The sequence below is a fragment of the Oreochromis niloticus genome, linkage group LG16 (assembly GCF_001858045.2).
Source record: "Oreochromis niloticus isolate F11D_XX linkage group LG16, O_niloticus_UMD_NMBU, whole genome shotgun sequence".
In the NCBI taxonomy this organism is placed as follows: Eukaryota; Metazoa; Chordata; class Actinopteri; order Cichliformes; family Cichlidae; genus Oreochromis; species Oreochromis niloticus.
The window spans coordinates 15,896,825-15,924,796 of NC_031987.2; the positions used below are offsets into that span (position 1 = coordinate 15,896,825).

Genomic DNA, 27,972 nt, shown 5'->3' on the forward strand with positions numbered 1-27,972 from the left:
TTTAAATTTACATGAAATCTCATGTATTTAAACAGGCTTTGTATGTTAAATAAAATAGTTACATGTGTAAAAACAATTCCAAAAAAGAATTGTTATCAGTTGAGCTTTATTGTGTAATTATTTTTAAAGAATTGTGTTAAAGCTTTTATTCCACGATTAATGTAATAATATATTATACTACACATTAAACAAAAGTCAAAATACTTTTATTAAACTAGTAACTGGGTTTAAAAATACAGCATTTACTGTTCATTTTTGATTATACGAACAGTATAATAGGTTTTTATGTGTGTTCAAACAAAAAGTTAATGGATTTACCCTCTTACAAATATCCAGAAAATGTTATTGTAATTACAGTATACTGTTATTTACAGAGCTTATCATGTAATTACTTGTGGCTGCCAATATTGAAAGAGCTGAGCTTAATAAGACACTAACTTTACTTTGTGTAATAATGCCTTAATACTACTGCAATATGGCGTCAATACTGTTCACTTTGCTTTGTGCTTAAAAACATTTGACAGTTTAAAGAAATCTGCAGCTGTAAGACCACTTGACCACTTGAATGATGATATTGTGTTTTACAACATCAGCTTTGTAAGGCAAGGCAAGGCAAGGCAAGTTTATTTATATAGCACAATTCAACAACAGGGTGATTCAAGGTGCTTTACAGAAACATTGAAAACAACAGATACCATATGGACACACTTAATTCTTGTGCCTCAACATTTAATTCTGGTAGCAAACAGAAAACGACAGAAAACTTCTCACAATATTACAAATGTATTAGGTTGTTATCATAAGTGATTGTAAAAAGGGTTTAATGACCGTGGGGACATTCATTATGGGTAAGAGTTCAGTCTGTAATTTACAACATCATTGTGTAATTTTGATCCGCCCTTTATTAACAAAAATGTCTTCACAAAACTTTTATTATTCATAAACTTCAATGTACAAGTGAGAGCGAATGAAAAAGCTAAGCACTAAATGTTCTAGTGCTAATTTTTTAAAGCTGATGATGTTGTTCTGATGTTGTTGATTGTTCACAACACAGGTGATTGATAATAGCACAGGAAGAACGGGGCTCCACGCTGTCAGAGCTCCAGTGATTAATCTCACATGAACACCTGCTATCAAATATTCTTAAATATTTACTGTACTTTAAATAGTAAGCCTTAAACAGTTAGGACACACTTACTTCCTGTCCCCCAACATTTCATTTTGTTAACAAATAGACCACATCAGAAAACTTTTATAATAATATGCTATAAAAAACAAAAGTGTTCTGTTCAAATAGCTTTTAATGAACCATAAAAAATACACAGAATTAAAATGAAAAACCCTAAATTTAGAGTCACACTGAATATGACAAGTTTCCCTGGTGCTGCAGACACTTCAAAGGTGTTTGGCCACCTGTAGACAGAAAAGTTATTTTTCAGTCTAGGTGTAATTGACAACATGTACAGTTAAGATTCACTGTGAAACAGTGCAGGGTTAGTCTAGCTCTACCAGGATAGCACATCCATAGGTGCAAGAAGATTTTCTCTGTCTAAAAGCACAGTGTCAAGTGTGTGGTAGACACTGGGAGATAGGCTAATACATGAGGAACGCAAGACAGGAAAGAACTGTAGAAAGGCATCAACTAAGCTCTGGGACCAATGTCTTTGTGCAAAGAGGAAGAGAAAAAACAAACAACAGTCCTTTAGTGAAATTTGTCCTCACAGTCCAGCGCCATGCAAATTGACCAACATTCCCCAGAGAATACCAGAACTGGCTGGCATGCCATTCTCTTCACAAATGAGAACAGGTTCAAATATTTTGAGGGAAGATGGCCGCCAGCCATCTGCTCAAAGTGTTCTTCTTCCCTTTATCATCGTCCCTTTTATCTTAAAGGAAGCTGTTGAATTAAATATAAACATATAGAGACAAATGACTGCTTTAAAAAGAAGTGAGAATCATTTTAAACAGGAATATGCAGAATGATAATAATGATGTAATAATAATGATAATAATTAACACTGAACGACCACATGGAGGGAACACTGAGGGAAAAACTATTAAGGGAAAGTCTATTATCAAGACTGCATTATCTACAGTGCTTTCCGTAAGTATCTATAAAGGGTTCCCTGCAAAGTCTTACATTATGACATAGAAGATGCAACTGAAGGTGACAGTAAAAAATACATCTGAAATCACTGGAATTTTTGAAGCAAGACTTGCAACCCCCTATATGCAACATGCACACTACATGATGTATATAAAAGCTTTTAGGGTTTTCACTGAAACACCACAGCCATGACAAGTGTCTGAACATACTTAAAATGCTTTTCACTTACCCTTGACACCAGCAAGTCATATAATGAATCTGCTGAGAGAAAGAAAAATAAGTCTGTGCGAGTGCAGCCGACACTTGAATACATACAGCTGTCTAACCCCAAAGAAGCATGTGTACTGAATGCTAGCTATTCTAAAAGCTGAAACCTTAGCATCACCAATAGCTTTTGCTTTGCTATTGGTGATTGGTGATGTTTGCTATTACTTAGCTTTGTTAAGTCCACTCTCATCTTAATATCATTTAATATATCTGAAGATTGAAAAAAATAATTATACCCTTTTTTAAACTCCTAAATTATACAACATATCTGAATGAACAAACTCATGTAAAATTACAGAAACTTTATTTCTTTTTCTTTTTCATTTTTTTGTCATTTTACACTCAATGCATGAAATTTAGATATGCATTTACGGCATAAAACTGGAATTTAACAGCTTTATCTTTTAAATAAACATAGCATACTTTTTAAATTATTATTAACATTTTTTCTTATTTCTTTTTGTGTGCTACATGTTTTAAAAATCCGTAAAAATGTAAAAAAAAAACAACAACAACATATATATTCATAGAACAGTTTTTTGTGTTTTTTTGTATATTGGACATTAGTCAATATATAGACAGTTTTTTGTAATTTTATTGATATTTCACATATTCAAAAATAACAAGACATTTCTGTAAAATGTTAAAATTCAGTTAAACAGGGGGTTGGGGGGTCTTAACACTGTTTCTACAGTGTTCTTCTATTAAGTTTTATCCAGGATGCTTTTAGGTTAGCTTAGCACAGACTGGAAACCAGCCTACTGTAGCTTGAAAATGCACCTCCAAAACCTCCTAAAGTTCAGTAATTAACATATCGTTGCTTGTCTGGTAAATACGGTATGTTAGAGCTGGAGGCGGGCTGTGGTTATCACATTACCTCTGAAATGGGAACTGTGAATTTCCGTGGTCCCACTGGTTTCCTGGCAGTGAGACACAAAAGCAACAGTGTAACAGACTTTGATAGACTGATTATGGTCATTTTCTCAATATAAAATAAAGAAACGGAATGGGTTTGTGTTTCTTCAGCCCCAAGCTCTACACATCAAGAACCAGAGAAGATACAAATGAAGACAAAAAAATAAAAAATAAATAAAATAAAATAAAATAAATAAATGAAATGAAATGAAAATGGAGCGAGAAATTTAGTGTCCATGGGTTGGCGCTCTTCATTCAGTTTTCAGTGGAAAAAATCTCAGAGAGCTCCGACTGAAGTTGCCAGTTCAGTAATTTTTCCGCTGAACTGGCTGTGTTGCTTCTTGCCACCGGGTTCTCTCCCTTTTGGTGCATTTTGTCACGCAGCCATGGCAACCCTTAGAGTCAACCACTATCCCCGGAAGTTTCGGAGTACTGGCAACAAATGAAATAGAGGCGAGAGAAAAATGAACTTCTTATCTCTTCTCGGTGGAGGTTCATGCTTCGCTGCGCTGCAAGTCTGATTTCATGTACTGACTTTGGAAAACACGCAGGTGAGTTATTTTTTTTTTTTATATCTTTTTTACTTTTTACTTACACTCCATATATGAAGTTTATCAATCTTTCCGCGCCTTGAAATTTTATATTGTATGTAACAGACGAGAAAGTGAGCTAAAGGTGACTATCTCTTATATGATATCTAATCTAAAGTTAATGCGATAAAAGGCTTGGCTCAGTGTTACACCCAGCAGGCTGTGTCATCAGTTGTACCCCGACGTGTACCTGATTATTTTTTGTTTGTTTGTTTGTTTAACTTCAGTTACTCATTTATTCTGTTCAGTTCAAACGTGTGAGGCGCAGTCACCCCACCACAGCTAAGGCTTCTAAATCTATCTGCAGCTGAGGAGGATAATCAGCTGATTTCATAATGAATGAAGTGTGTGGGTCAAGATGAGTTTTATTAAGACAAAACGTTACTGAGGAAAAAGTATCAAATACTATATATTTCTTGTTCTTGACTCTGTGTGAGAATATCACTGTGGAAACTTTTTTTTTTAATTATTATCCTGTGTTTTACAGATATGTTAGATCCAAAAATCTAACATAAAGATGAATCCAGATTTTCATAATTAATTAGCTTGTGCAACTCCTGCATAGCTCACAGGGCATTCGTGCCATCCCTGCCACACCCAGCTCCAGTCACCCAGGCTAATCCCACCTCCATCCCCACCTTAGTACGTTCTTCCACCAGATAAACCTGTCAACTAGTACATTTACTCAACCATTTCTCCTGCTTACTCATCCTGACTCAGGTGAACATATTTTTTTAAAACTGTATTTTTTTAACATTAAAAATAGAAATAAATCTGAATCTAAATTGTTGTAATTGTGATACACAAATTTCGGCCTTTTACTTTAGGTACTTTATCTAACCATTCTCTAGTTTGAAGACCAGGAGGATCCACAAAAATTGGGGGAAAACACAGATAAATGGCAATGGTGCATTAGAGCTGGCATCCGGTATAAAATCTGTGTCAGATCAAACATGTGGATCGATCTGCTGTGGTTAACCTTTGGGGAAAGAAGAGAGCACCCAAAAGTAGCTTTAAATGTACGTTTGTGCTCATTTCTTTTATAGTGTAATATTTCTAAATTTACTCATGATGATTTAAATACTTCTTCATACACTAGACAAGAGTGTAAAACTTCCCGTGGCTATTTCCTTTGTCTCATTTCTCAAATGACAGTAAAAGTTGTCAAAGTAATATGTGAAATTCTTCACAGCCTTGTGTTATCGGTCATTCTTTGCATTTGCAGATGTTTAGTTTATGTTTATATTTCCGTCTGCAGTCTCACCAGGTGCTGATTCTGTTTGTGGTCAAAACAGATGATTTATCTGTCATTCTAACAGGTTCCCTCACATTTAGTGGCGCCATTGTGTATATCTGTAAGGCCTTCATGCTACATGCTGTCATCATCTATAATGCATGATATCAGTCTGGGAGAGAGGCATCTGCCAGATGTTATTGTCATCACTTTAATCATGGTGCATTTTTAAATAATTTCACAAATAAAGTATTTCTCATTTACCAAAAAAGAACCCAAAAGTGCAGTTTAGTCTTCTTGATTGTCTGCCAAGCCCACAGGCGTCACGTCATGAGCATTGTGAAGCGTGTTTACGGAGCTTGAGTGTGTCAAGTTACAGCAGGTTGTTAACCTGGAGTAGCATGCTCAGACGGTTTACAGATGTAACAACTATGCATGACAAAGAGGAGTGTGAATGTGTGCGCAAAGTCAAGACAACCTATTACAGGAATATGCAGAAGAGTGAGTGTAAGTTCATTTCCTTTTCCATTGAAGAAAAGCACGTTAGGTGTAAGGTTGGCCAAACAGGAGTGGCAGGATGATCCATGAATCACAGCATGGTTTCGTTACTGTCATGTATCATTAGATAATGCATGTGTGCGTTTAGTTCCTGTAGGACATCTTCTCAGAACAGATGTATGAGGTTTATTTTTGTTGTTTTTTTTTGTTCTGTTCCTCACATTCAATGCAAATACAAGTACTGGTTTTCTTTACAAAGTAGATCCAGATATGATGAATATTTGTACAAAAGAGCAGCCGGTTAACCCAAGAAGAATGATGGGGTAGGCATTCAAATATGACAGGTCTTTTAAATATGACCGGATTGGCACAACTCAGAACCTTGTCATTGATCTCAATGATTTAATCATCAAAAAAAATCAGTTTCCCAGCTGTGAATGAAGCCTAATCCTAGACTATAAACTTTTTTCATTGATGGTCTTTTCTTTAGTCTAGGACGGTTTGTTTTTGTCCATTTTATTTGTAGTAATATTGTGAGATTTACAGATGAAGCTGTCATTTATCAGCAACCTACACTCGTAGTTTTGACCCCCTCACACAGCTGTTGAGGGTTTTGGCTCAACCTCCTATGTTATTGCACATCAACACCTGTTTGTCATAATCATTTAACCATGACCTACTATATATATGTATAAAAGTTCCTGAAGTTATTTAAATATAACCTAATAATAATGTTCCGTCTTCTTCTTGGCCCTAGAAAAATGTTTCTGTACATCCTCGGTCTGGTGGCTGTTTGGTTCGTCTATCGCTGGTACAGAGAAACCAAAAGAGTCTCCAACAAGGAGGACAAGTATGTGTACATCACAGGTTGCGACTCCGGGTTTGGTAATCTCCTGGCGAGGCACCTGGACAAGCTGGGCTTCCGCGTGATTGCAGGCTGTTACACCGGGAAGGGTGAGGATGAGCTGAAGAAGGTCTCCTCCGACAGGCTGACCACCATCCACCTGGACGTCACCGACTCTGAGAGTGTGAGCAAAGTGGCAGCTTTCATCAAGACTCTGGTTGGACAGAAGGGTGAGTGGCCCGGTGTAAAGTCTCCCATTTTTAACCGATGAACTTAAATGTCAAATATTTTGATTACATGCCAGGAAACTGATTAGTTAAAGTGGCTGTTAAGGCAATTCATCTGTTTTGACAGTCATTTCTTTCATTTTATCACAAAAGTAGTCCATCGCAGTAATTTTTAATTGCTTTAGACAGGCGTGAGTAGAATAAATATACTAAGGAAAGAATTATTCAGTATTGTTTCCTTGAATGAAATTTGAATGAGACTGAAACTCAATGTAAAGACTTTCCTTTTTCACAGTGAGGACTGTATCACTCTGTATACTCCTATCTGTTGTCAGTATAGTCAATAACCCAGCTACCAGCCCACCCACTCGTTCTGTTTATTCCAGCATAAAGGAAAATAAAACAAACCCTGAGCAACTGAACTGTAAGAACAAAGAAGCAAAGAGAACATCTCATTATGTCACCACATGCATAAAATTCCAGCTGGCGTCCATAATTTGCATCCCAAAACGGACACTACAGTATCGACAGCCATCAGTCTACAGTGGAGGATTACTTTTCTCACTACTTTTCAAAGAGTTTTTTACATGTCCACTTAGGTGGACGGCATACGTTTTGACTTATGAATTTGACAACCGAATAAATAATATACACTGCATGTTGTGTTTATGTGCAAGTATATCATCAACACTGACACAAAGACAAGAAAACAGCCTTTGAGTAGCTGTCCACTGTAGTGACCACTATGTGTGAAAGGGTTAATGTATTTAATGACTCAGAGTGTTTGGATTTGTAGTGTGCCTGCAGGCAGAGCCAGCCTGTTTAACTCATTTCCAGACATTTTAGGGTTTGGGGCTTTATTTAATGGTTAATCCACTGTTTTCGAACATATAGTTTTACCCCCCCAAAAAACAGAAAACATAGTAAAGCACATCGTTGTTTTCAGTTATTTACTTACATCCTTAGGTTTTAGTGGTTGAAGGTTGTACTTATCAGAGGAGTCCAGTCCACCATGAACATGAATTCAATTTGTTTGCCTAATAAATAACTATATTACTTTTAGTTTAGCACTGTATATCTAATCATTGGCTATTCACATTAGAGATGGGGGACCCAAAATCAGGAATATCATCATCATCATCATCATCATCAGGAGATATCCTGTCTTCCTTCTCTCACCCCAATCGGTCGCAGCAGATGGCCGCCCCTCCCTGAGCCTGGTTCTGCTGGAGGTTTCTTCCTGTTAAAAGGGAGTTTTTCCTTCCCACTGTCGCCAAAGTGCTTGCTCATAGGGGGTCATATGATTGTTGGGTTTTTCTCTGTATGTATTATTATACGGTCTACCTTACAATATAAAGCGCCTTGAGGCGACTGTTGTTGTGATTTGGCGCTATATAAATAAAATTGAATCGAATTGAATGTCAGACCTGGGAAATGAAAACAAAGTTATGAGCCCAGTTTTTAAACTGGCTTTGAGAAGTTAATGTTATGCAGTGGAAAGTGAGACTATTTTGATAGGGGAAAATGTCAAGTTAGGCAGAATCTGCAGGATGTATCTGCAAATCATTTGACTTTATTGTAGTAGATGCTTAGCTGCTCATATCAGTGATTTTCAAAGTGTGGATTCATGGAATTGAGTCTAGATTAGAAACCAGCAGAGCATGTTTATCACTTCAAAGTGGGCCTACATGACATAAAATGAGAAGCAAATACACATTGTTCTTAAGAGTGGTTTGCTATGATTTCAGAGTCAGTCTTGGTTAATGACCCAGAAAAAATATCTCCCAGCAATAATACAAAGATTTTAAAAAGTTAAGACATTTGAGTTTTCCCAAGGGCCACAGTTGGGGAATATTTTTAACATCTACTCTCTCCAACAGCAGTTTATGAAGAGATAAAGTTATTATTGAGTAGAAATTATGTTCCAGCGCTTAACAACAGTCCCATTTCTCATGTGGCCCTGTTTTTATGGTATGTTATATTTCAACATTAATGATTATAACACGCAGTCCGAAGCAGGGATTTGTGTGTCGGTACTGTGGCTCTCATTGTGCTTCTTGTTGTTGGGTTTGTGTTACTTCAGGCCTCTGGGCCGTCGTGAACAACGCTGGAATCTCAGTGCCGTCCGGTCCCAACGACTGGCTCACCATAGACGATTTCAAGCCTATGATAGCGGTCAATCTGCTCGGCGTCATCGACGTGACCCTGAGTGTCCTCCCCCTCATCAAGAAGGCCAAAGGCAGGGTGATAAACATCGCCAGTGTTTGTGGTCGAATCAGCCCATTCGGCGGACCTTACTGTGTGTCCAAGTATGGAGTGGAGTCCTTCAATGACAGCCTCCGGTGAGAGCACGTCTGACTTTTCAAGCCTGTGTATACGTACCCTGTGTGTCTGCTGACTTGCAGCATCTCATTTTGTGTTTCAGCCTCAACATGGCACCATTTGGAGTCAAGGTGCTATGCATTGAGCCCGGGTTCTTTAAAACAAACGTGACTGACACGGCTATGTTGAAGAATAACTTGATGAAGCTCTGGGACAGATTACCTCAGGAAGTGAAGGACGACTATGGGCATGGTTTCTTGGACATAAGTGAGATGCTTTATTTCATTAAACAGATAAGACTTACTCTTTAATGCCTCAACATCGGCAGTAGCTGTGGCCGGATGCATTATGTTTTCAAGCTGTTCGTCCATCCATTGCACTCATTTCCATCTTCAGCCTGACATTGTATCTACTCTAATTTCTTCATTTCATGTGACTATGCAGAATCAATATGCAGCAGACAAGATTTTGTGCACCAGAAGCTTTCTGGGCTCTTTTCAGCTGCATTAATCTTGCCTATGATCCCGACTGATGATCATTAGTCCTTTAATTGAGAAATACTGTTTTATATCATGTTGCCAGATAAATCAGCTGGCTCAGTGGAGTGGATGGATTTACGGCGTGAATTATTTTTACAGAACTCATGTGTGAAATGTTTCTCTTTTAGTGCTTGAACAGTTGGACGAGAGGTACAGGCAGCTTGTAGACGGGGACCTGATGAAGGTGGTCGGCTGTATGGAGCACGCCATCTCTGCCCTTTATCCACGCACTCGCTACTCCCCAGGATGGGACGCCAAGTTCTTCTGGTTGCCCATGTCGTACATGCCGAGCTGGCTGTCAGACACTTATTTCATTAAAAGTACCCCCAGACCCAAAATATCTGTGCTGTAGTTTCTGTAACGTCAGTCAGTGAAGGATTTTGGGCTAATCTGAAGATTATATGTGTGTGTGTTTATTTTCTTACAATAATTATGACTCTAGACATTATTACATCTATTTAATTGACTAATAGAGCTGCTCTCAGTAGAGTACATGTCAGGTAATGAAGAAACCTTTGAGCACTGACAATTAACTTTGTGTCAAGTCATGTAATAATCTTGACTGCTGTGTCATCTCAACTTTGTTAATAAAGCAAAATATCCTAACACGTATTCGTCCTACATATCGAAGACTGTGTGCTCTGTAACCTTTAGTCAGAGATATTGTGCTTTCACGATTGATTTCAGTTGGAAGGGGAGTGCTGTTATCAAAACCAGGGCTCATGCCTGGTATTACACAACCTTTTAGACCCTCCTGTTATATCGGACTTTGACTCTGCAGACTTGTTACATAATTTCACCTTCATCACCAGGTTTTGATGTAGAAAGGACCTTTCAGTTAATTTTCAGGGGTGAAGCAGCAGAAACATCTAAAGCTGTAACCATGGTATGTTTGTATTATTTTTATGATTATTATTTGTTCTACTATTATACATTTAGTGGTGCTTAAATTCGTGCTGTTTGGTTCTTGTACCCATTGTGATCACCTAGCTCAGCTCACATCTGGATAAGTTATTGCCTGTTTATTTATTGTACACTAAGTTACTTGACAGGAGTGGCTCGATTGAAACCTTTTGTTATTTTTGTATGTGGGGGTTTTTTTTGTTTGTTTTTTTTGTTTTGTTCTTTGTTACATTTTATTTTAAGTAGATAGCTTAATGAGATCTGATGCCATCTGGTGGGTGAATGAAAATTGTCATGTTGTTTTTAAAAATCTGTTTACCCATAGTTTAGTTTCTAACATGCAGATAGTTTGGCTTTGAGTTCTCAGAGGGTTATGTTAATGAAACGCAATTGGTGCACAAATCAAATAAGATGTATTGAGAAAATGCCCAAAATCGTACACTTTTTTTTTCTAACTACATACTTCTTATTCCTGCATGTTCGTGTGAGAAACAAAGAGAGGACTGGATTAAGATCTTTTAATAAAATCTCTCACACCACAATGTAAAAAACATTGGTACCAGCGAATAATTCTTTACAGTTTTAGTGTTGCTGAGAGTGTCTATGAAAAGTAATGATCCAGTTTTTTGTAAGTCTTTTATAATACTGAGCTCTAAGCAGCGTTTTCCTGTAGTTTGAGCTAACAGATGTCAGATAAATGGGCTGTAGTTCTAGTGCTTATCAGCTCAGTTTGAGTTCTCAAACCACTTTCTCACTTCAAGCTTCATTCACTCACACATATACACTTTTTTAATGCATAACATTCATGCACACACATCAGGGGCAAGTCAGGATTTAGTATCTTGCCCAACGATACTCCAGCATGCAGACCAGGGGAGCTAAGGATCAAACCACCAGCCTCCTGATTAATAGATGAACTGCTGTACCTCCTGAGCCACATCTGCTCCCTCATATATTCCCCTCTCAGATGAGTTCTAGGATAATATAATGTTACCATATGAAATCTGGTGAAGCACAAGTAAAAAGTAACACATCACAGGTCAGTAAACCTGTGATTTCTTACTTTAATGAAATCAAAAATATACTGATTAAATGTATTCAGTTTAACCTCCCAGCTTTCAGACCTGTGAGGGTAGACACCAATTTTTTGTTTGGGTGAACTGAACTTTATTTGGGGACATATAAATTAGGTGTGGCCACATTTTCTCACATCTCAGTCTGTTCTACTCAATACTGGGTTAAGGGCTCACTTCGTTGTGAATGGGTCTTTAAAAGCTTTGTAATTCTGCCATAACCAGTTACGCCACAAGGGGGAGCTGCAGCTAAATAATAGCAGTGGGGCCCTGGTTTGATAATCTGGTTTCAGGCTTTAATACTGAGACAAGTTTTAAATCTTTTATTTATTAAGTGTTAAATTGAGGCGTTGCTTTATTCTTTAATGTCCAGAACTTTCATGTGATGCTCTGCTTTATGAAAAATAAAAAGAGGCAAAACAAACATTTAGAGGCCCTGTGTATAATTCAGGTTTTATTACTGCTGCTTAAATGTTTTGAATTGCATGTCAAGTTTCTCCCCTCAGGTATTTACAGACAGTCTAGCAGCTTATTTGGCAGAGGTAAGATGGTTTCTCTGTTTTTGTATAAATTAATTAACTTATCCAGAGAATAAATAAAGTAGAGGATGGCATTATGAATGTGTGAAGTCTTCCATTTTAGTTGTAATTTTTGTGTCTTAGGTAATCCTGTCACATCTGGCCCTAACCTGTGTTTTCCTTCTGGCCACGCTCGCTGCCGTCCGCTGGTACATCAGAGATTCCTACAAGGTTGATGGTTTCAGCCAAAAACATGTGCTCATCACGGGCTGTGACAGCGGCTTTGGGAATCTTCTGGCCAAACAGCTGGACCGAAAAGGTTTCCAAGTCATGGCCGCCTGCCTCACAGAGAAAGGTGCCGCAGACTTGGCAGCGGCTGCCTCTCCCAGACTGAAGACCTTCCTGCTGGATGTTACAGACAGCGCGAGCATCAGGAAGGCGGTGGAGTCTGTGAGCAGAGAGGTCGGAGAGCGAGGTGAGCCGGGCGGACAGCAGGGGGTGCACACTGATAGGGTGCCAGTCAGAGTGAAGCACTGGGAGAGATAAAGCCAAGCTGGTCCATCCCTTTATCAACCCATCATCCTCCTACTGATACATGTAACACATCCTGCCTTTTAAACGGGAGGGAGAAACCTGCTTCTGACATAAATCTTGACTGTAGACTACGATCTGACTACCAACTGTGGGACAGCATGTGCTGAAAACTAATGTTATTACTGATGTGCAAAAAGTAATTCCATCATTTGATTTTATCTGTGAAAAAAAGATTTTTACTGAAAAAAACAAAGGTGGCAAATATAAAACAAATGCCATAGATCAGTTCGTCAGGCCCATGCTGTATGTAAGTGGCTCCTAACCTTTTTATCTTATAGATCATTAGAAAAGAATCCATATGTCTGTTTTCACCTGCTTCTCAGATGTTCAGTGTGTCAGTGACAGATTTTCACCACATAGATTTCCAAATTTGATAGATTTTAGAAGCCCAAGGGGGAAAAAACATCTGATTTTTCACAAGAACCAAAGAAATTTTACAGAAATTGGGAAAAAATACTATTTTGTATGCAAAAGATATCCAAAGTCATCTCTGCAATGAGTCTACTCCAGCAAATAGGAATTATAGACCTGGCTTTATCCAACATTCAGATGCACATTAGCACACATAAAAGGAAGTTTCATGGCATACCCATTACTTACAAAATGCCTACAGAAAAGGATACAAACCAAAATTTGGCCGACCTACGTATGTGGAGCATCTCATACTCTTCTCTAGGGTTGAACATAGATAACAGATTGATAAACTTGCACTGAAACCCTGCACAGCAGGTCAGTGTGTGACATCTGCAGATGCAGAGAAGAATCTGCATGGGCTGTAAGCAGTTTAATCTGTCAAGATTACAAAGCAAAAGATTTAAAAGATGAAGGTCATGAGCTGATTTCTGTTGATCGTTATTCTGTATCCTGCAGGTCTGTGGGGTCTGGTGAATAATGCTGGAAGATCGACACCCATCGGCCCAACAGAATGGATGAAGTTAGAGGATTTCACAAAGGTTTTGGATGTGAATCTGATAGGAGTGATTGACGTAACCCTCCAGTTTCTGCCTCTCTTAAAGAAAGCTCGGGGCAGAGTGGTGAATGTAGCCAGTATTCTGGGACGACTGTCTCTCACTGGTGGAGGATACTGCCTGTCCAAATGGGGAGTGGAAGCCTTTTCTGACAGCCTCAGGTACGAACATGTGGTTAAAAACATACTGCTGAGATGTTTGGGGTTTTTTTTAAGTCATAATTTTAAAACCATCTGTTTATAAAAAGATAAGGATTAATACTCGGGTAGGCAAGATGGTTTTGGTGACATTGACCAATAAAATCATGTAAATGTCCTGATGTCTCCAAAAGTTGAGACTATCATAAAGCGATGTTAGCAGTATGACAGAGCTGAAATCAATAATAAGAAGGTCAATAATAAGAAGAAGGCCCCCTATGAGCAAGTACTTCGCAACAGTGGGAAGGAAAAACTCATTTTTAACAGGAAGAAAATTCCAGCAGAACCAGGCTTTAAGAAACACTTCCAAAAGCTTTTAAAATCATGCCTAAGAACATATACAGAGGTATTGTTAAATAATATTCTGCTGCAGAAAGATATAGTTTATAGTTAAAGTAGCAGTTGAGATAGCTACTTGCAAGAAATGAGATACAACAAAACCATTAAGAAATCAAAAATGATCAAAATTATAAGTAGATGCAGAGTGACCAATAAGAGACAAGAACTAAATAAATAAATAAGACAAAATTACGAAAAAAATATCTACACAATGCATAGTTGGAGACGCAAACTCTATCATGGGTTTATGGTTGTTTTGATTGTCTTGATCATGGTAAGGATAGATTAGGTTCTTTTTGTGAGTACCCAGCAGTCTGTAAGGGTCTGTTGTCTCATGATCCACCCATGCTCGGACCTCTGCCTATGATTAAAAAAAATCATACACATAAAAATATAGTAAAGCATAAATTACATCTACCACAGTCTAGTGAAAGTATCAAACGAATGAAAATGCTCACATATTAACTATGCCTCAGCATAGTACTGATGGAGAAGTGCTCAGTAAAATTCTTTCACTTGCTTTAAAGAGACATGTTGTCTGCTTTGTCTGACCAGGAGGAACATGCAGCACTTTGGTATTAATGTGAGCATCATCGAGCCCGGTTTCTTCAAGACTAATGTGACCCGCGTTGATCTTATTGATGCTGACCTGAGGAGGCTGTGGTCCCGCCTCCCTCAAGATGTGAAAGACTCATATGGAGCTACATACTTAGATGAGTGTGAGTAAAAGTGCACCTTGTTTAAATCAGCTACAGATCAGCTAAACAGATGCTCTGTAAGATCACTTTTATCTGATTATTGATCTCTCAGATATGAAAGCTCAGGCCTTCTCCATGGGACTCTTGTGCAGTCCGGATATCTCTAAGGTGACGAGGTGCATGGAGCACGCGCTGACCGCTCGCTTCCCACGCAGACGTTACGCAGCAGGCTGGGACGCAAAGCTTTTCTGGATCCCTTTGTCCTACCTCCCTTCATTCGTTGCAGACTTTATAGTCAATGTGATTCTCCCTTCTCCTAAACAAAACATGTAAATAGCAGACAGCCTTTACCGTCGCTGTGAAAGTTTGTATGACTGTGTCATTACTTCTCTCCTGTGTATGTGTTGACCATGTTCACCCTATAAGCTAAAGCTGCATCTGATATTCAAATGCATCCTATTTCCTAATACTTTTTATAAAATATGAATAGGCTCATAAAATGAACTCACCAGCCATTTTATTAAGTATACCTGTTCAATCTAATCAGCCAATCACATGACATCAACTCAGGGAATTTAGGCTTTTTGACATAATCAAGACAATCTGATGAAATGGTTACTAGTCTCAGATGGGCTGGTATTTCAGAGAAACTACTGATATATTGATATTTTCCCACAAAGGCATCTCTAGGGGTTACAGAAGATGATCCAAAAAGGAGAAAACAGTAGCTCAAATAACCATTTGTTAAAACCAGGGTATACAGAAGAGCATCTCTGAACACACAACACATCAAACACTGAAGGAGATGAGCTAGAGCAGCAGATGACCGCAGCAGGTCCCATTCCTGCAACTGAGGTTACAATGTGCATGGGCTCACCAAAATTATACAATAGAACAGGGGAAGGGAACGTTAGTCCTCGAGAGCCGGTGTCCTGCAGGTTTTAGATCTCACCCTGGGTCACCACACCTGAATCAAATGATTAGTTCATTACCAGGCCTCTGGAGAACTTCAATACATGTTGAGGAGCTAATTTAGCCATTTAAATCAGCTGTGTTGGATCGAGGACACATCTAAAACCTGCAGGACACCGGCTCTCGAGGCCTGGAGTTCCCTATCCCTGCAATAGAAGATTGGCCTGTTGAGTCTTGATTTGTGCTGCGACATTCGGTTAATCGGGTCAGAATACGACATAATCAACAGGAAATCGTGGATCCGTCCTGTCTTGTATCAGCATTTCATGGTGGAGGTGGTGGTGTAATGGTGTGGATCTAAAGGACCTAAAGTGTGCCAGGAAAATATATTTGCACACATTTTTAAGCTCATATATTTTAAATTTTTTAAACACCACAGCTTATGGTGGCGACTTCCAGCAGGATAACACTAACTCGTTTAGGATGTGGTGGAAGGGGAGATTCACACGATTAATGTGCAACTGACAAATCTGCAGCAACTGTGTGAAGAATTAAGGCAGCTCTGAAGGCAGAAAGGGGTAAACATGGATGAACACGACCCTAAATCTTTGTCTTCCTCAATGCATTGTATGGTGTCCAAGGTGTAGCCCCCAGACCTCCCTTAGATCTAGAAAATAGATGGACCGTAACAATAAAGTGAAGGAAAAGAGACCACGTTACAAAATAAGAAATTTATTCATGCACGTCTCAGCAGCAGAAATTGAATCCATTTGGACATTTCCTCACAGATAACATTTTTTATTTGTCCTCATTATGATACAACATAGATCAATCTGTAAAGAACTTTTTAGAAAATGTCTACATCTGCATTCTTGGGTCGTATATTGCTCTTTAAGATGATCAACTACATATCCACGCAATAGACTTGGGCACATTCAAGTACTGTTCCAAACTAATTTGGCCATTATTCATTCCAGTAATATCACTAAAAAAACAATCGTGTCAATTCAAAAGTCGCAAAGGTGATGTAAGGTAAAAATGAGTTTGATTAAGAAGGATAAAAGTATGCTTTGCACACGTATTTAAGCCCATGCATCTGTTTATATTGGTGCACATACTGAAGAGATATAGAGTCGAATCTGTCTTGCTTCAATTAAGCCGTGAAATGAGGTATGTATTCAGTGGTAAAACAGATATTATTACCCATCGCATTTCTCCAATTTCCTTTGATCACTTTGTACATTCACAATGCAGCTCGCCTTTTATACGTGTTATTTTCTTTACGCCGAACTATTTAGGATCTATTCCAGAATATTTCTGAAAAAAAATCTTACTGTTCAAATTTACAAATATACAACATCTTTATTAACATTTCTATCAGCAGCTTCAGTGCAAAGATATACATATCGTACATCAGGATAAAGAAACAAAAAAAACATTAACACAAAATTGGCATAAGAAATGTCAGAAGGCATAGTCACGGAAGACGTTTTTCTTCGTTCTATAGAAATGTACTTCTCTCTCCTAAAACGATTTGAGTTTTGTACACAGGCTGCATAAAAAAATAAATTCTGTGCAAAGTGTGTTTCTTTTTTCGATTCCCGTCCGCGAGAGAGGGGTTATACGTCGCTGTCCTCTTTAACGAGGTTGGCCGTGTCTTTGAAGCTGTCCTCGGTAGGCGAGAAGGTGTTGGGGCGATCCCTCTTCTGAGGTTTGGCAGGGGGGGCAAACGGAGATGGCTCAGGGGCAGAAGTGTCCTCGCTGCTTCCTACGGGCTTTTCATCCCTCATCTGTAAAACAGCACAGATGGTAAAAAAGAGAAGCCCCTCCCCTCCCCACCCCAACTTTCTGTTTCATTTCTGATGTCTTAGAAAATGGCCGGACATACCTCTGAATATGAAGGGTTTTCAAATGTGGTGCTTGGCTTTAATTTTCGTTTGAATAAGCTCCACTTCGACTCCTGCAAACAAAACACAGTCATTGAGGTGGCTCCATGCACGAGTGCTTTAAAAGTATTTACAGTAGATTTCTTTTGACTTTGTGCACGTATGATATTCACATGGACAGGTTGGGTGCTGACGGTAGACGTGTTCACCACGCCTACGCTCGGGTCTCCACGGTAAGCCGGGTTTGCAAAGTTGTTCTCCCGCTGATCACCGCTCACATTCACAGTCACCTGTTTGAAAGCAAAAATGTAGCAGTTTATGATTATAAATCAGATCAATTAAAGGTTCATAAAACAAAACCTAAAAAATATACACAGTGATGTCTTTGTGGTTTGTTTTTTCCTCCTTTCTGTAACATAATAGAGGCACCAGATTGGTGTTACCATTTTGGCAGCACAGGATCTCCTGTAGTTCCTATTTATATTGTTCATTTATATTTCATAATAAATATATAGTATACACTTTGTATAATAGTCATAAGGAGATACTAACCCAGCCTCAGAGAGTCAAGGCTTAATGTGGTGGGATGTAAGTATATTATCTGTTTCTATTTTATTGTTAACTTGTGAACCTCTTTCTTTTTGTTTATTATTTTACTTGGTTGTCAAAATGATTTCAGAGCCAATTTCAATGCCTATTCGTTTCCTTTAATTAATTTCTACAAGCTGCGTAGGTTTGAAAGTCCCTGCTCCAACCTGTAAAGTGCAAAAGATATTCATTTGTGAGTACCTGCGTGGCATGGATAACAGCAGGGTCCCCGGACACATGACCAGTGGCATACAGCGGGTTCTCAAATGTAATCGGCTGCCTCCCAACCTCCATGGCAAAATTATCATCCTATGGGGATATTATAATGGTGAGATTATCTATATAGTCATTACTGAACCTTAAAATATTTGTTAAGCTCTCAAACAAGCACTTCTTGAAGTGGTATGAGAACATGTTCAAAAACGCTGATTGTATACTTTTAGTGATCCTGGAAATGATTAGGTGCTTGTATGCATTTATCCAAGACTCACCATCTGAATGCCTGTGTCAATGAATGACACTCCAATGTGTGAGGGTCCGAGATCCACATTATCACCCGACCGAAACGTCACCCCATTCCCAGTGTCAGCGGATTTCACCAAGCTGCTGAGGCTGAACAAAAACAAAACACAAACACCTGAACTTTGGTCTGAAATCTATACCGTGAGCTCCATCACAGTTTTAACTGAAAAGAAGTGGTAGAAACCTGGGTAGTTTGGGCATGGAGGGGATGAAAGAGCCTGTTCGTTTGTAGTTGAGGAAAACTCCAACAGCCAAACCTCCAGTAATCAGGATGATAATGACAGCCAATAGAACAGCCACAGCTAAAGGAAAAGGGGGGTAAATATGCAGATTCACGGTTACAGGACGTTCGCAGTGAGGTGCAGATCATTAACACGACTAATAACATTTTGCTGACAAGCCCATTACTGTTTGTGACTTTTAGCAGACCTGTTAGTTTATGTTAAACATTGGTCAAACTGATGTGTTAATTAGCTAGCTATTAAAAACTCTGCGATTTCATCCACTCAACAAATTCTGCAAATGCTGAGCCAGAATGTTCCCATCTTAAAATTTTAGGTAAATAAGCAGTAAATAAATGTGACTTCTTCAGCATGCATGCAGGAAATATTGCTTTAAGTAGAGCTTGACTGATATAGGATTTGGGATACAGGACTGATGCTGATATTTGGTGATTTAAAAAGCAGCCGATATTTTTCACAGAGAAAAATATCGGCTGCTTTTTGTGAAACATTTATGTGTAGTTATTTATGAGCCCTTACTAAGATAATATGACAATGCAGTTTATAAATAAACTTCTTTTCATCTCTCAACAAGTCGCAGATTACTCGTTTGTGATCTGCTCAGATCAGCTGGTTGTTGCTTGCCGCTTTCCAAACTGTGAGTTACCGACAAAAGTCGCAGAGTGCCCTCTGGTGGACAAACTATACCACGTCAACACTCGTAACGTAGTTAAATCAGAATCAGAATACTTTATTAATCCCTAAGGAAACTGAAAGGTCCCATCTCTACTTTAAATATTTCTTCTTAATTTTTTTTTCATTTATTACCTTTTACTAATGCCAATAACAATATAGTGGCAAATAGCTGCTACTGGCCAACAATAACACTGGGTCTAGCTCTAATATTAAGACATTAAAAAATGTTAGTAAGCTTATAAGTAAACGACCATACCTGTTCCTGCTGGAGCACCCCTCGACTTTCCCATCTCACAGTAGCCGCCCACATAGCCATAAGGACATCTGCACAAAATCATGATCAAATGCGATAACAATCTTTAGCCGCAGGAAAACCTCACTGGTAAAACAACCTGAAGTGTGCTGGAAAATTCCAAAGATATGAGGTATCACTGACAGCGATGGGTAAAAATGGCCGCGGCACATGAACTCACTTGCACTTGGGCAGGCCCCCTTCATCAGTGTAGCAGGTTCCACCATTCATGCATCTACATGCAAGCGGCATTGCAACAGGAGCCTCAATGGCTGCAGGAGCAAAAGCCAGGCGTACCAGAGAGTCAACAACAATGAAACAATACCACAGCACAGTCTCTCAAAACCACACAGGAGCAGCCAAGCACGAGTGGAGGATGGATGTATTGATGCGAAATCCCAGCTTACGTGAGGGTGCAGACAGTACATGCACTGCGGTTGTTGTTATTTACCTGCGTCACATTCGTTGGAGTCAAACTCCACCGGAGAGGAGCCTTGCGGGCAGGCACAGGTGTATCCACCAGGTCGAAGAAGACACAGGTGACTGCACACATTCTTACAAGGGTTGGACACTAATGACATCAGAGAGTGAAAGCAACACAGTGAGCAAAATAAAAGTATGTTGGGAAATATCTTAAGCTGGCAACACATTTCAAGACATATTACCACGTCACTAGTCCTCATCTACAAGAGAAAACACTTAAAACTAAGCCCTTTATAATTACATTGGTCCCTCTGTCTGTGCTTAACTACATAAAACTAAGTTTAATGTATTGTGCTTCCTGCCTGAAAATTAACAAATTACAGAGATTTGGTCTCACTCTGTGACTTCAAATGATTTCTACAGAAACTCAATTTATCTGGATCTCAGTTTTATACTCGCAAGTATGCCTACTGTCAGTGAGGGTTTAGCTAATTTCAAGCTTTATATAGTATTCTTGGACTGTTTGCCTTTATTTGATAGAACAGCATAGATTAGACAGAAAAGTGGGGAGCGATCATGTGGGGGATAACACGCGCTGCAATCCTGCCACACCTGAAAGCCATTGCCTGCTACTTCTTGTTTGTTATAGGAGGGTCGTCAGCTAATGCAGGTCACCTGTGTCTTGCAGGCTATAAAAGCTGGCCCAGATAAACTTATTTGTGATCGTTATGTCTTGGTTTGGTTATGTTTGATAAATGATTTTATATTTAAGTCAACTTCTTGTGCGGACTCCCTCCTGGCCACCTACTCTGATCCAGTTTGTGACAAATGGGAGCTCGTTCAGGATCTTTAGATCCATTAATAAGCTTAAAATTGAGTCTGTGTTGTGGCTAACTTAACTTGTGGTTTGCTAAATGCTCAGCTGAGTTGAACTGCTTTTCGAGTACAGCCTAAAGTAGTTCTGGTATTTAACATTGTGACTAATATCTTAGAGATATCCACGTAAGATAATAGTTTGGATTGGTTACATTAGTTTATTTTTTCTGTGGTTAATGTAGGAAGAGATCAGTAAAAGGTTCTCAAATTTAAATCCAGGAAACTGAAGCATTAAAGCATGTGCTAACATGCTCAGGTGAGCCAAGCTAGCACCCAGTCCTACATGCTTATTGTGTAGCTTTGCATGATTCACATTCAGAGTTGTGAGTTTAAGATTAGGGATATCCCCACTGATGTCCTTTAGATAATTTCTGCCACTCATAAAAATGTTTTTGTTCATAAGTGAAAAATTTCTAAATGTAGAAAAAAAATTGTGTGAAACCAAACATTTAGAGCCTCTTGGAGCTTTTTTCTTACTGTTTGAAATTAGTTTGAAATTCTGTTCAAAGAATGAATTAAAGAGAACTTAAACTATCAATGTTGAATCCAATAGTCTCTGAATGCCAACACTTCACTTAGACTAGTAAGTGAATGAAAGTAACCATGACTTATTTGGCATTAATAGTAAGTTGCATGTAATTACACTAACATTGTTAATATCCAACAGAAGAGTAAAACCTTTACAATGGTTACATAAATGACATGATATATACTGTATTAGATAAATGAGTTCTGACCTGACTGATTGTGTCGGTGCTCCTGGTAAATTCGGATTTGTGTCAGCCAAGGGTTTATGGTTAGAACTTTGACTTTGTTTCCTCTCCCGAACTTGTTTATCCTCCACACTTCACCTTTGTCTTTTGTTGTCCAGTACACATGTCCCTCAAAGACATCCAGACTGTAGGGATGTCCTATGTCTGGGAAAAGTAAGAATGAACACAAACTATAACTTACGCTGAATCTGTCAGGGTCTTATCTGTTTGAATGGTTTCTGCAGATATCAGTGCACTGACCTCCTGATATAACGATTCTCCTGTCTGTGCCATCAGGCTTCATGGATTCAATAATGTTTTCTTTGGAGTCACACCAATAGATTCTGTTTCCATTCAGATAGTCCACAGTCAAACCAGTAGGCCAGCCCAGGTCCTCCTTCTGTACCAACACCTGTCTGTGCTGACCGTCCATCCATGCGGACTCTATCCTGGGGTTCCTGCCCCAGTCTGTCCAGTACATCATCCTGTCCAGAAGCAATCACAGAAATAACCCATTATTTCCCCAAACACTTTAAGATTAAATCTTTATGAACAAATGGTGTATACATCCTCATACCCGAGTGATGGGTTCACAACAATGGCAGCTGGCTGGTCGAGATCAGTGTGGATTAACCACTTCCTGTACCGCCCATCAAGTTTGGCCACTTCAATTCGATTGGTCCCAGCATCCGTCCAGTAAATGTGCCTGTGAACAGTGATTTAAAATACTGAGTAGAGATCATCATCTACAGCGTAAAAGTAAAGCCTCATTCCTGATTAATTACCTGCCAACCCAGTCCACAGCGATACCATCAGGATTGGCAATGTAGCGCAGATTCAGGTCCACTTCTTTCACCGGGTTGTTGCCGTTATCATTGAATGTGGTCATATAGGCACGTTTGATAGAGCCAAACTGAGATCCCCGACCCAGAACTGTCCAGTACACAATACCTGCACAACAGAGGAAAACCTATTTTACTCATATTCTCTGCATGCCACAATATTTTAAAGCTATACCGTAGCAGTCTTACTCAGGCCTTGACCGTCTGGATCCCACAGGTAGTCCAAGGCTTGGATGTGCTCGGTGTTGTCTACATAGTCTGAATACTGCTCAGAGGACAGGTTATACCGACGGATGCGAACGTTGTCTGGCAAAAGCATCACTGGCGGGTTTCCTATAGAGACAGTGAAGTGTTGTAAATGAGGTTATAAACTAAAAGGTTTATAAAGAGCATTCTCCTTTACCTTGAGCAGCACACTCAGTCCCATGGGGCTCGCCAAAAGAAAGAAAGCCATCAGCACAGAAACACTCATAGCTGCCCTTTGTGTTTTTGCAGTCCTGTGGACACGTCCCATACACCTCACACTCATTCACATCTGAAGAACAACAAAAGAGAACACAAACTGAATGCTATAAAACACGTCTGTGGGAGTGTAACTAGTTTTAATACACCACTGACTAACGTGTGTGTTGTTTACCTTCACAGTTGTGTCTTTCTGTTGATTTGGGCTTATATCCAGGTCTGCAGGAGCAGAGGAACCCTCCTCCTGTCAGGTCTGTACAGTTGTGTTCACAGATGTTAGCACTGCATGAGTGCCCACTGGTTTGGTCTGAGAAAAGTGGATTTAATGAAAACATGCACTGAATTTAAAGCTGGACACTCACAAATGTTAACTGAGTGTTAGCCATTATATCATGCAGCCACTTTTTCTTACCGAGTCAGGGAAAAGTGAAGTTAAAATATGTATTCTGTCACAGTCCCAGAGTTTGGGGTTTGATTTCTGCATTTACTTTTTCTAGTAGTACGTTGTCATTTTTGGGATTCAGCGTTTGGATTCATGTTCCCACTGTTTTTGTAGTGTGATGAGCTTCAGTTTTATAGTCTAAGTTCTACTTCTTGTCTGGTTTTATGGAGCTGTGGATGGCTGATCCTTGATTCACTTACTTTTCTGACTTGCGGTACTTCTCATCTCCACTTCCCTTTTCGGCCCATTCTGTTTAAATAGTCCTGTCTCTCTCTTAGTCCTTATGACATCATTTTTTACCTTCTCCACTTTTTCATTTTATGTTCAGTCATGTTTCTTTCAGCTATGTTTACTTCTATGTTCTGGAGTGTTTAGCGGAGGTTTCAGACTTTGTACTTTCCCAAGTAAAGCGCTACGTTTTGTTGTGAGGTCAGCCTGTAGTGTCCTGCATCTGGATCAGTCTGTTTGCCTACACTGTTCAACAGCCCCCAGACTACAATGAGAAATCAGACAGCTTCTGCTACAGATATATTCATATGTTGAATCTGTTTACATGTACGGTACTGGATTAAGTCAGTTTAGATTAGCAATTTAAGGGGGTTTTTTGTATTTATTTATCCACTCTGACTCTGTTACTAATTTGCTCTTTGCTGATATTACTTACGACAGCCAAGTTCATCAGATTGATCTCCACAGTCGTCATAATCGTCACAGGCGTACTGAAGAGGGATACACTGTCCGTTACTGCATTTGTACTCATCATCTGTACAAGGTCCATGTGTTGGCTTTTGACCTAAAAGAGGAGAAACATGGTGATTCTCAACAGAAGCTGTAAAGATATTCAGCTCTGTGCTCTCTCAAGTATAATAGTAAAGAGTAAAAAACAGGCACTTGCAGTTTTCCTGCCTCTCATCAGAGCCGTCACCGCAGTCATCAACTGAGTTACACAGCTCGTGGCTGTAGATGCAGCGGTTATTGTCACAGTGAAAACGAAACGGAGCCTCACATTGGATGTCCACTGTGGACGAACAGAGTAAACCTACTTTAGCAGGTTCAACCATGCAAATGAACAGCACGCTGTACAAAAAGTGTGGGAATCATGAGTTAGCGTGCTGGTAGATTTGGCTTTGTGTGCGGTGGACTTGAGGGACTGTGGGTGTTTTAATAACTTCTTACAGCAGAGATGAAGCTCCTCATCTGAGTTGTCTCCGCAGTCATTGTCTCCATCACATTTCCAGTGAGGCGGGACACAAATGTGGTTCTTGCATTCAAACATGAATTGGGGGCAGTATGTGCCATTGGGATAGCGGGTTGCTGAAAGTCAGAAGCAGTCTATTAAACTAAATGTGTGACTTTCACACAAGAAAATCAATAACCAAACTCACAATCATCTCTCCTAATGAGACCTCGACAATCAGGAAGCAAATATAAAGAATCCAGTTATGTTATCAAAGAGTGGACACAGAAAACCAAATGATAAGAGACACTCACGGCATGACGTCTCATCCGTGTAGTCCAGACAGTCAGCATTCCCATCGCATTTGAAACGTTCAGCGATACAGTGTCCACTGCCGCACTGGAAGTAGCCAGGATGACAGGTCCGCAACTCTGCAAACAAACAAGCACAAAATTAAGCTTTACTTAACATAAGTAATGCAAAAGTAGGGTATAGCATAGTCAGGTGACAACAGCTAAACTGCATATAGCAGGTTCATCATCTACACAGTTTCTAGACTGATAAACCTAAACCTACAAACAGCCTTAAATGATTAGTCAAATTATAAAGCTCAGCCTTAATGATGCAGTTACATTGCATGACCTAAATGTGTGGATGAGGCAAAAATAGTGGCATTAGGTCCTGAATTTAAAACACTTAATACTTATTAGATAATGTGTATTTGAGACATTTTAAGAGTTTTTAAGGAACCCCTGACAACCTTTTATTTCACACATATATTCATCAAGAATAAGTTTCTAAAGCAACGACCTGTCTGTCCAACGCTCACTGTAGAAACTCTCATTTGTAGCAGACTGAATAAACTCTTTTTGAAAAACGGACTGTTGGTGGTCCTGTCTGTCTGTGCTTCAAAACTGAAGGTTTTATTGCTTCTTTGTTTAGTGCGGCCCTCTGTTACTCACAAACAGGCCGACCCTGAGCCAAAACAAAGAGCCTCCACTTACCACAGTCCCTTTCATCCGAGTTGTCCTCGCAGTCGTTGTCATGGTCACAGACCCAACGGTCGGGAATGCAGCGCAGATTATCACAGCGATACTCGCTCTCCGTGCATGCGCGTGGTGCTGGGAGAAAACATGGAAACACAAATTAAACAAGGTGAAATCCAAGAAATGCACAAATATGACTTCTGTTTTTATTAAATCTGAGACAAAATGATGAAAACTACGTCAGAGGCTCTCATGTATGTCGCAAACTTTTCAACATAAAATGTTTAATGTATGATTTTCTTCCATATCCAAATATTAAATACTGGATCTTATGTTAACTAAAGAAGTACACGCACACATTACTCTGCACTGAGCTCATGAGTTCAAGAAGACAAACTCTCTTGGCGTGGGTAACCAGCGCAGCAACACTGTGCTGCTCTGATTAAACACCATTGCTTCCTCTTTGAGTAGCAACATTATCCCAGTTACCTGGCATATTCTCAGACATGTTTAAATTCTCCAGGGCAAAAGGTGACAGACTCCTTCACTCCCTCTTTCTCAAACACTGAGGACAGCCTGTTTCTCCAGCAGCTGATAAGACTTCCTCTCTCACCGCTCCGCTGTCGGCAGAAGTCTCGAGCCTCTTACGAAAACCTCCCCAAATGTCTGAGTAAATGATAGCGAGGCTATTCTTTGTGATCAACATCCTGCTTTCATTTGCGCTACACTAAAACCCAACAATAAAAATAGTTAAAGAGACAGCTGTCGGAACAGCCGACACCAAAACACAACCAAGCCGCTTTCACACATAAAGTCTAGACAACTGGGCGGGAATTGTCACGCACATATCAGGAGATCCATTTTCTCACTCTTTACTTGGACTGTGCCATATCATAGTATCTACGATGGTACTGATCTACATTTTTCTGTGATATAGAAGTGACAGCATAACTTCACTTTCAATGACACAAGCTAAGAGATGTCTGACAGCGAGAGCCACGCGTCAGCCTCCAATGACCTAAAAGGGGAGCTACTTCAGCAACCTCCAGCTTATCACAATACTTTGGGAAATATGTTAGAAAATTGTTCCTGCTAAAAGTGGAAACAATAAACTTGTAGATTTACACTTCAAATTAGGTGGAGTGGCATCAGTCAGAGCAGCTTATGGAAAAGGATGGAACTTTGTTTTGCTCTTATTTTTCAGGGATCATGCACATTACTGATCTCAGAGAAAAACGTGCCTTGTACCTGATTTAGCTACTAGCTTGGCCCAGAGCAGATGCACATGATAAAAAAATTATCTTTACTTTATTTTTATACATTTTTTTATGCATGAAATCTCTGTCTCTGTGTTTGTTTATTTCTTTAGGCTCCTGAAGCTTCTTACTGATATCAGCTATAAGTGCATCACTGCATTTCCAAGCAACAACCCAACAACTGACTAAATTATGTATTTTTAGCACTTATCAGAAGTATCATATCATTTCAATTTAATGACAACAATAATTCATTTCAGTTATTGTTTTATATCCACAGAAGTTGAATTATTCATGATTATAAACCACAGCCCTCTTCGCTTGTATATGTGCATCCCAATAACCAGACTATCCCATCAAAATATAAGTACAGTATAAAAACCCAGATTAAAATGTTATTAAAAAGTGCTGGATTTAAATAATGCTGACTTTTTTTCTACATGATGAAAAAAAAAAATCTACATATCTATCGTTTTTCTCTGTGGTCTTCCTCTTCTGTTTCTGCTTGCCTGTACCATTGTCAACATCCTTTGTCCAATATATCCACTATCTGTCCTCAGCACACGTCCAAACCGTCTCAGCCTTGTCTCTCTTTGTCTCCAAACCGCTCAAACTGAACATGATCTGATATTTTTAGAAATAGTTCATAGTGTTTATCTGTGAGAGCCGAGATGACTCACTGCAGCTGTGCTCGTCTGAACTGTCCCCACAGTCGTCGTCTCCGTCACACCTCCATCTCAGTGGGATACAGCGGTGGTTGTCACAGCGAAAGTCTCCGTTAGGATCACAGCTCAGTTCATCTGAAG

General features: G+C 39.3%; 3 protein-coding genes across 6 annotated transcripts in view; 2 read left to right on the forward strand and 1 right to left on the reverse strand.

The window, feature by feature from the left end:
• The first annotated feature begins 3,682 nt into the window (after positions 1-3,682).
• dhrs9 (dehydrogenase/reductase (SDR family) member 9) lies at positions 3,683-12,289 on the forward strand. Its single transcript, XM_003447329.5, has 7 exons — positions 3,683-3,840; positions 6,369-6,685; positions 8,766-9,024; positions 9,108-9,271; positions 9,672-10,429; positions 12,026-12,061; positions 12,256-12,289. The coding sequence occupies exons 2-5, from the start codon at positions 6,373-6,375 to the stop codon at positions 9,893-9,895; spliced, it is 960 nt and encodes a 319-aa protein (XP_003447377.1). The 5' UTR covers positions 3,683-3,840; positions 6,369-6,372; the 3' UTR covers positions 9,896-10,429; positions 12,026-12,061; positions 12,256-12,289.
• Positions 10,328-15,654, forward strand: rdh1 (retinol dehydrogenase 1). The gene is made up of 6 exons (XM_013272683.3): positions 10,328-10,429; positions 12,026-12,061; positions 12,182-12,512; positions 13,502-13,760; positions 14,691-14,854; positions 14,946-15,654. Exons 1-6 carry the CDS (start codon positions 10,427-10,429, stop codon positions 15,164-15,166), a joined length of 1,014 nt encoding a protein of 337 aa, XP_013128137.1. The 5' UTR covers positions 10,328-10,426; the 3' UTR covers positions 15,167-15,654.
• Positions 15,655-16,103: 449 nt separating this feature from the next.
• Positions 16,104-27,972, reverse strand: part of lrp2a (low density lipoprotein receptor-related protein 2a) — a 54,968-nt gene continuing 43,099 nt past the window's right edge. For all 4 annotated transcript variants that reach the window (XM_013272668.2, XM_013272667.3, XM_019352491.2 and 1 more), the window contains 22 exons: positions 27,847-27,966; positions 25,929-26,045; positions 25,239-25,355; positions 24,924-25,061; positions 24,643-24,765; positions 24,412-24,540; positions 23,481-23,612; positions 23,247-23,378; positions 23,033-23,176; positions 22,787-22,952; positions 22,579-22,707; positions 22,263-22,486; positions 21,987-22,166; positions 20,402-20,521; positions 20,132-20,222; positions 19,915-19,982; positions 18,926-19,043; positions 18,711-18,831; positions 18,421-18,528; positions 17,805-17,921; positions 17,634-17,705; positions 16,104-17,535 (listed from right to left, as the gene is read on the reverse strand). In XM_013272668.2, coding sequence (XP_013128122.1) covers positions 17,365-17,535; positions 17,634-17,705; positions 17,805-17,921; positions 18,421-18,528; positions 18,711-18,831; positions 18,926-19,043; positions 19,915-19,982; positions 20,132-20,222; positions 20,402-20,521; positions 21,987-22,166; positions 22,263-22,486; positions 22,579-22,707; positions 22,787-22,952; positions 23,033-23,176; positions 23,247-23,378; positions 23,481-23,612; positions 24,412-24,540; positions 24,643-24,765; positions 24,924-25,061; positions 25,239-25,355; positions 25,929-26,045; positions 27,847-27,966 — 2,837 coding nt within the window. In that variant the 3' untranslated portion in view covers positions 16,104-17,364. The remainder of the gene's footprint in view (positions 17,536-17,633; positions 17,706-17,804; positions 17,922-18,420; positions 18,529-18,710; positions 18,832-18,925; positions 19,044-19,914; positions 19,983-20,131; positions 20,223-20,401; positions 20,522-21,986; positions 22,167-22,262; positions 22,487-22,578; positions 22,708-22,786; positions 22,953-23,032; positions 23,177-23,246; positions 23,379-23,480; positions 23,613-24,411; positions 24,541-24,642; positions 24,766-24,923; positions 25,062-25,238; positions 25,356-25,928; positions 26,046-27,846; positions 27,967-27,972) is intronic.

What these genes read in the sequence shown, in the direction of transcription:
- dhrs9 (XM_003447329.5), top strand. Translation starts at nt 6,373, where the DNA reads ATGTTTCTGTACATCCTCGGTCTGGTGGCTGTTTGGTTCGTCTATCGC. An exon ending in TCCTTCAATGACAGCCTCCG is followed by an intron (nt 9,025 to 9,107) that starts GTGAGAGCACGT and finishes TTTGTGTTTCAG; the next exon opens with CCTCAACATGGCACCATTTG. An exon ending in GCATGGTTTCTTGGACATAA is followed by an intron (nt 9,272 to 9,671) that starts GTGAGATGCTTT and finishes TTTCTCTTTTAG; the next exon opens with TGCTTGAACAGTTGGACGAG.
- rdh1 (XM_013272683.3), top strand. An exon ending in GCCTTTTCTGACAGCCTCAG is followed by an intron (nt 13,761 to 14,690) that starts GTACGAACATGT and finishes TTGTCTGACCAG; the next exon opens with GAGGAACATGCAGCACTTTG. An exon ending in AGCTACATACTTAGATGAGT is followed by an intron (nt 14,855 to 14,945) that starts GTGAGTAAAAGT and finishes TTGATCTCTCAG; the next exon opens with ATATGAAAGCTCAGGCCTTC.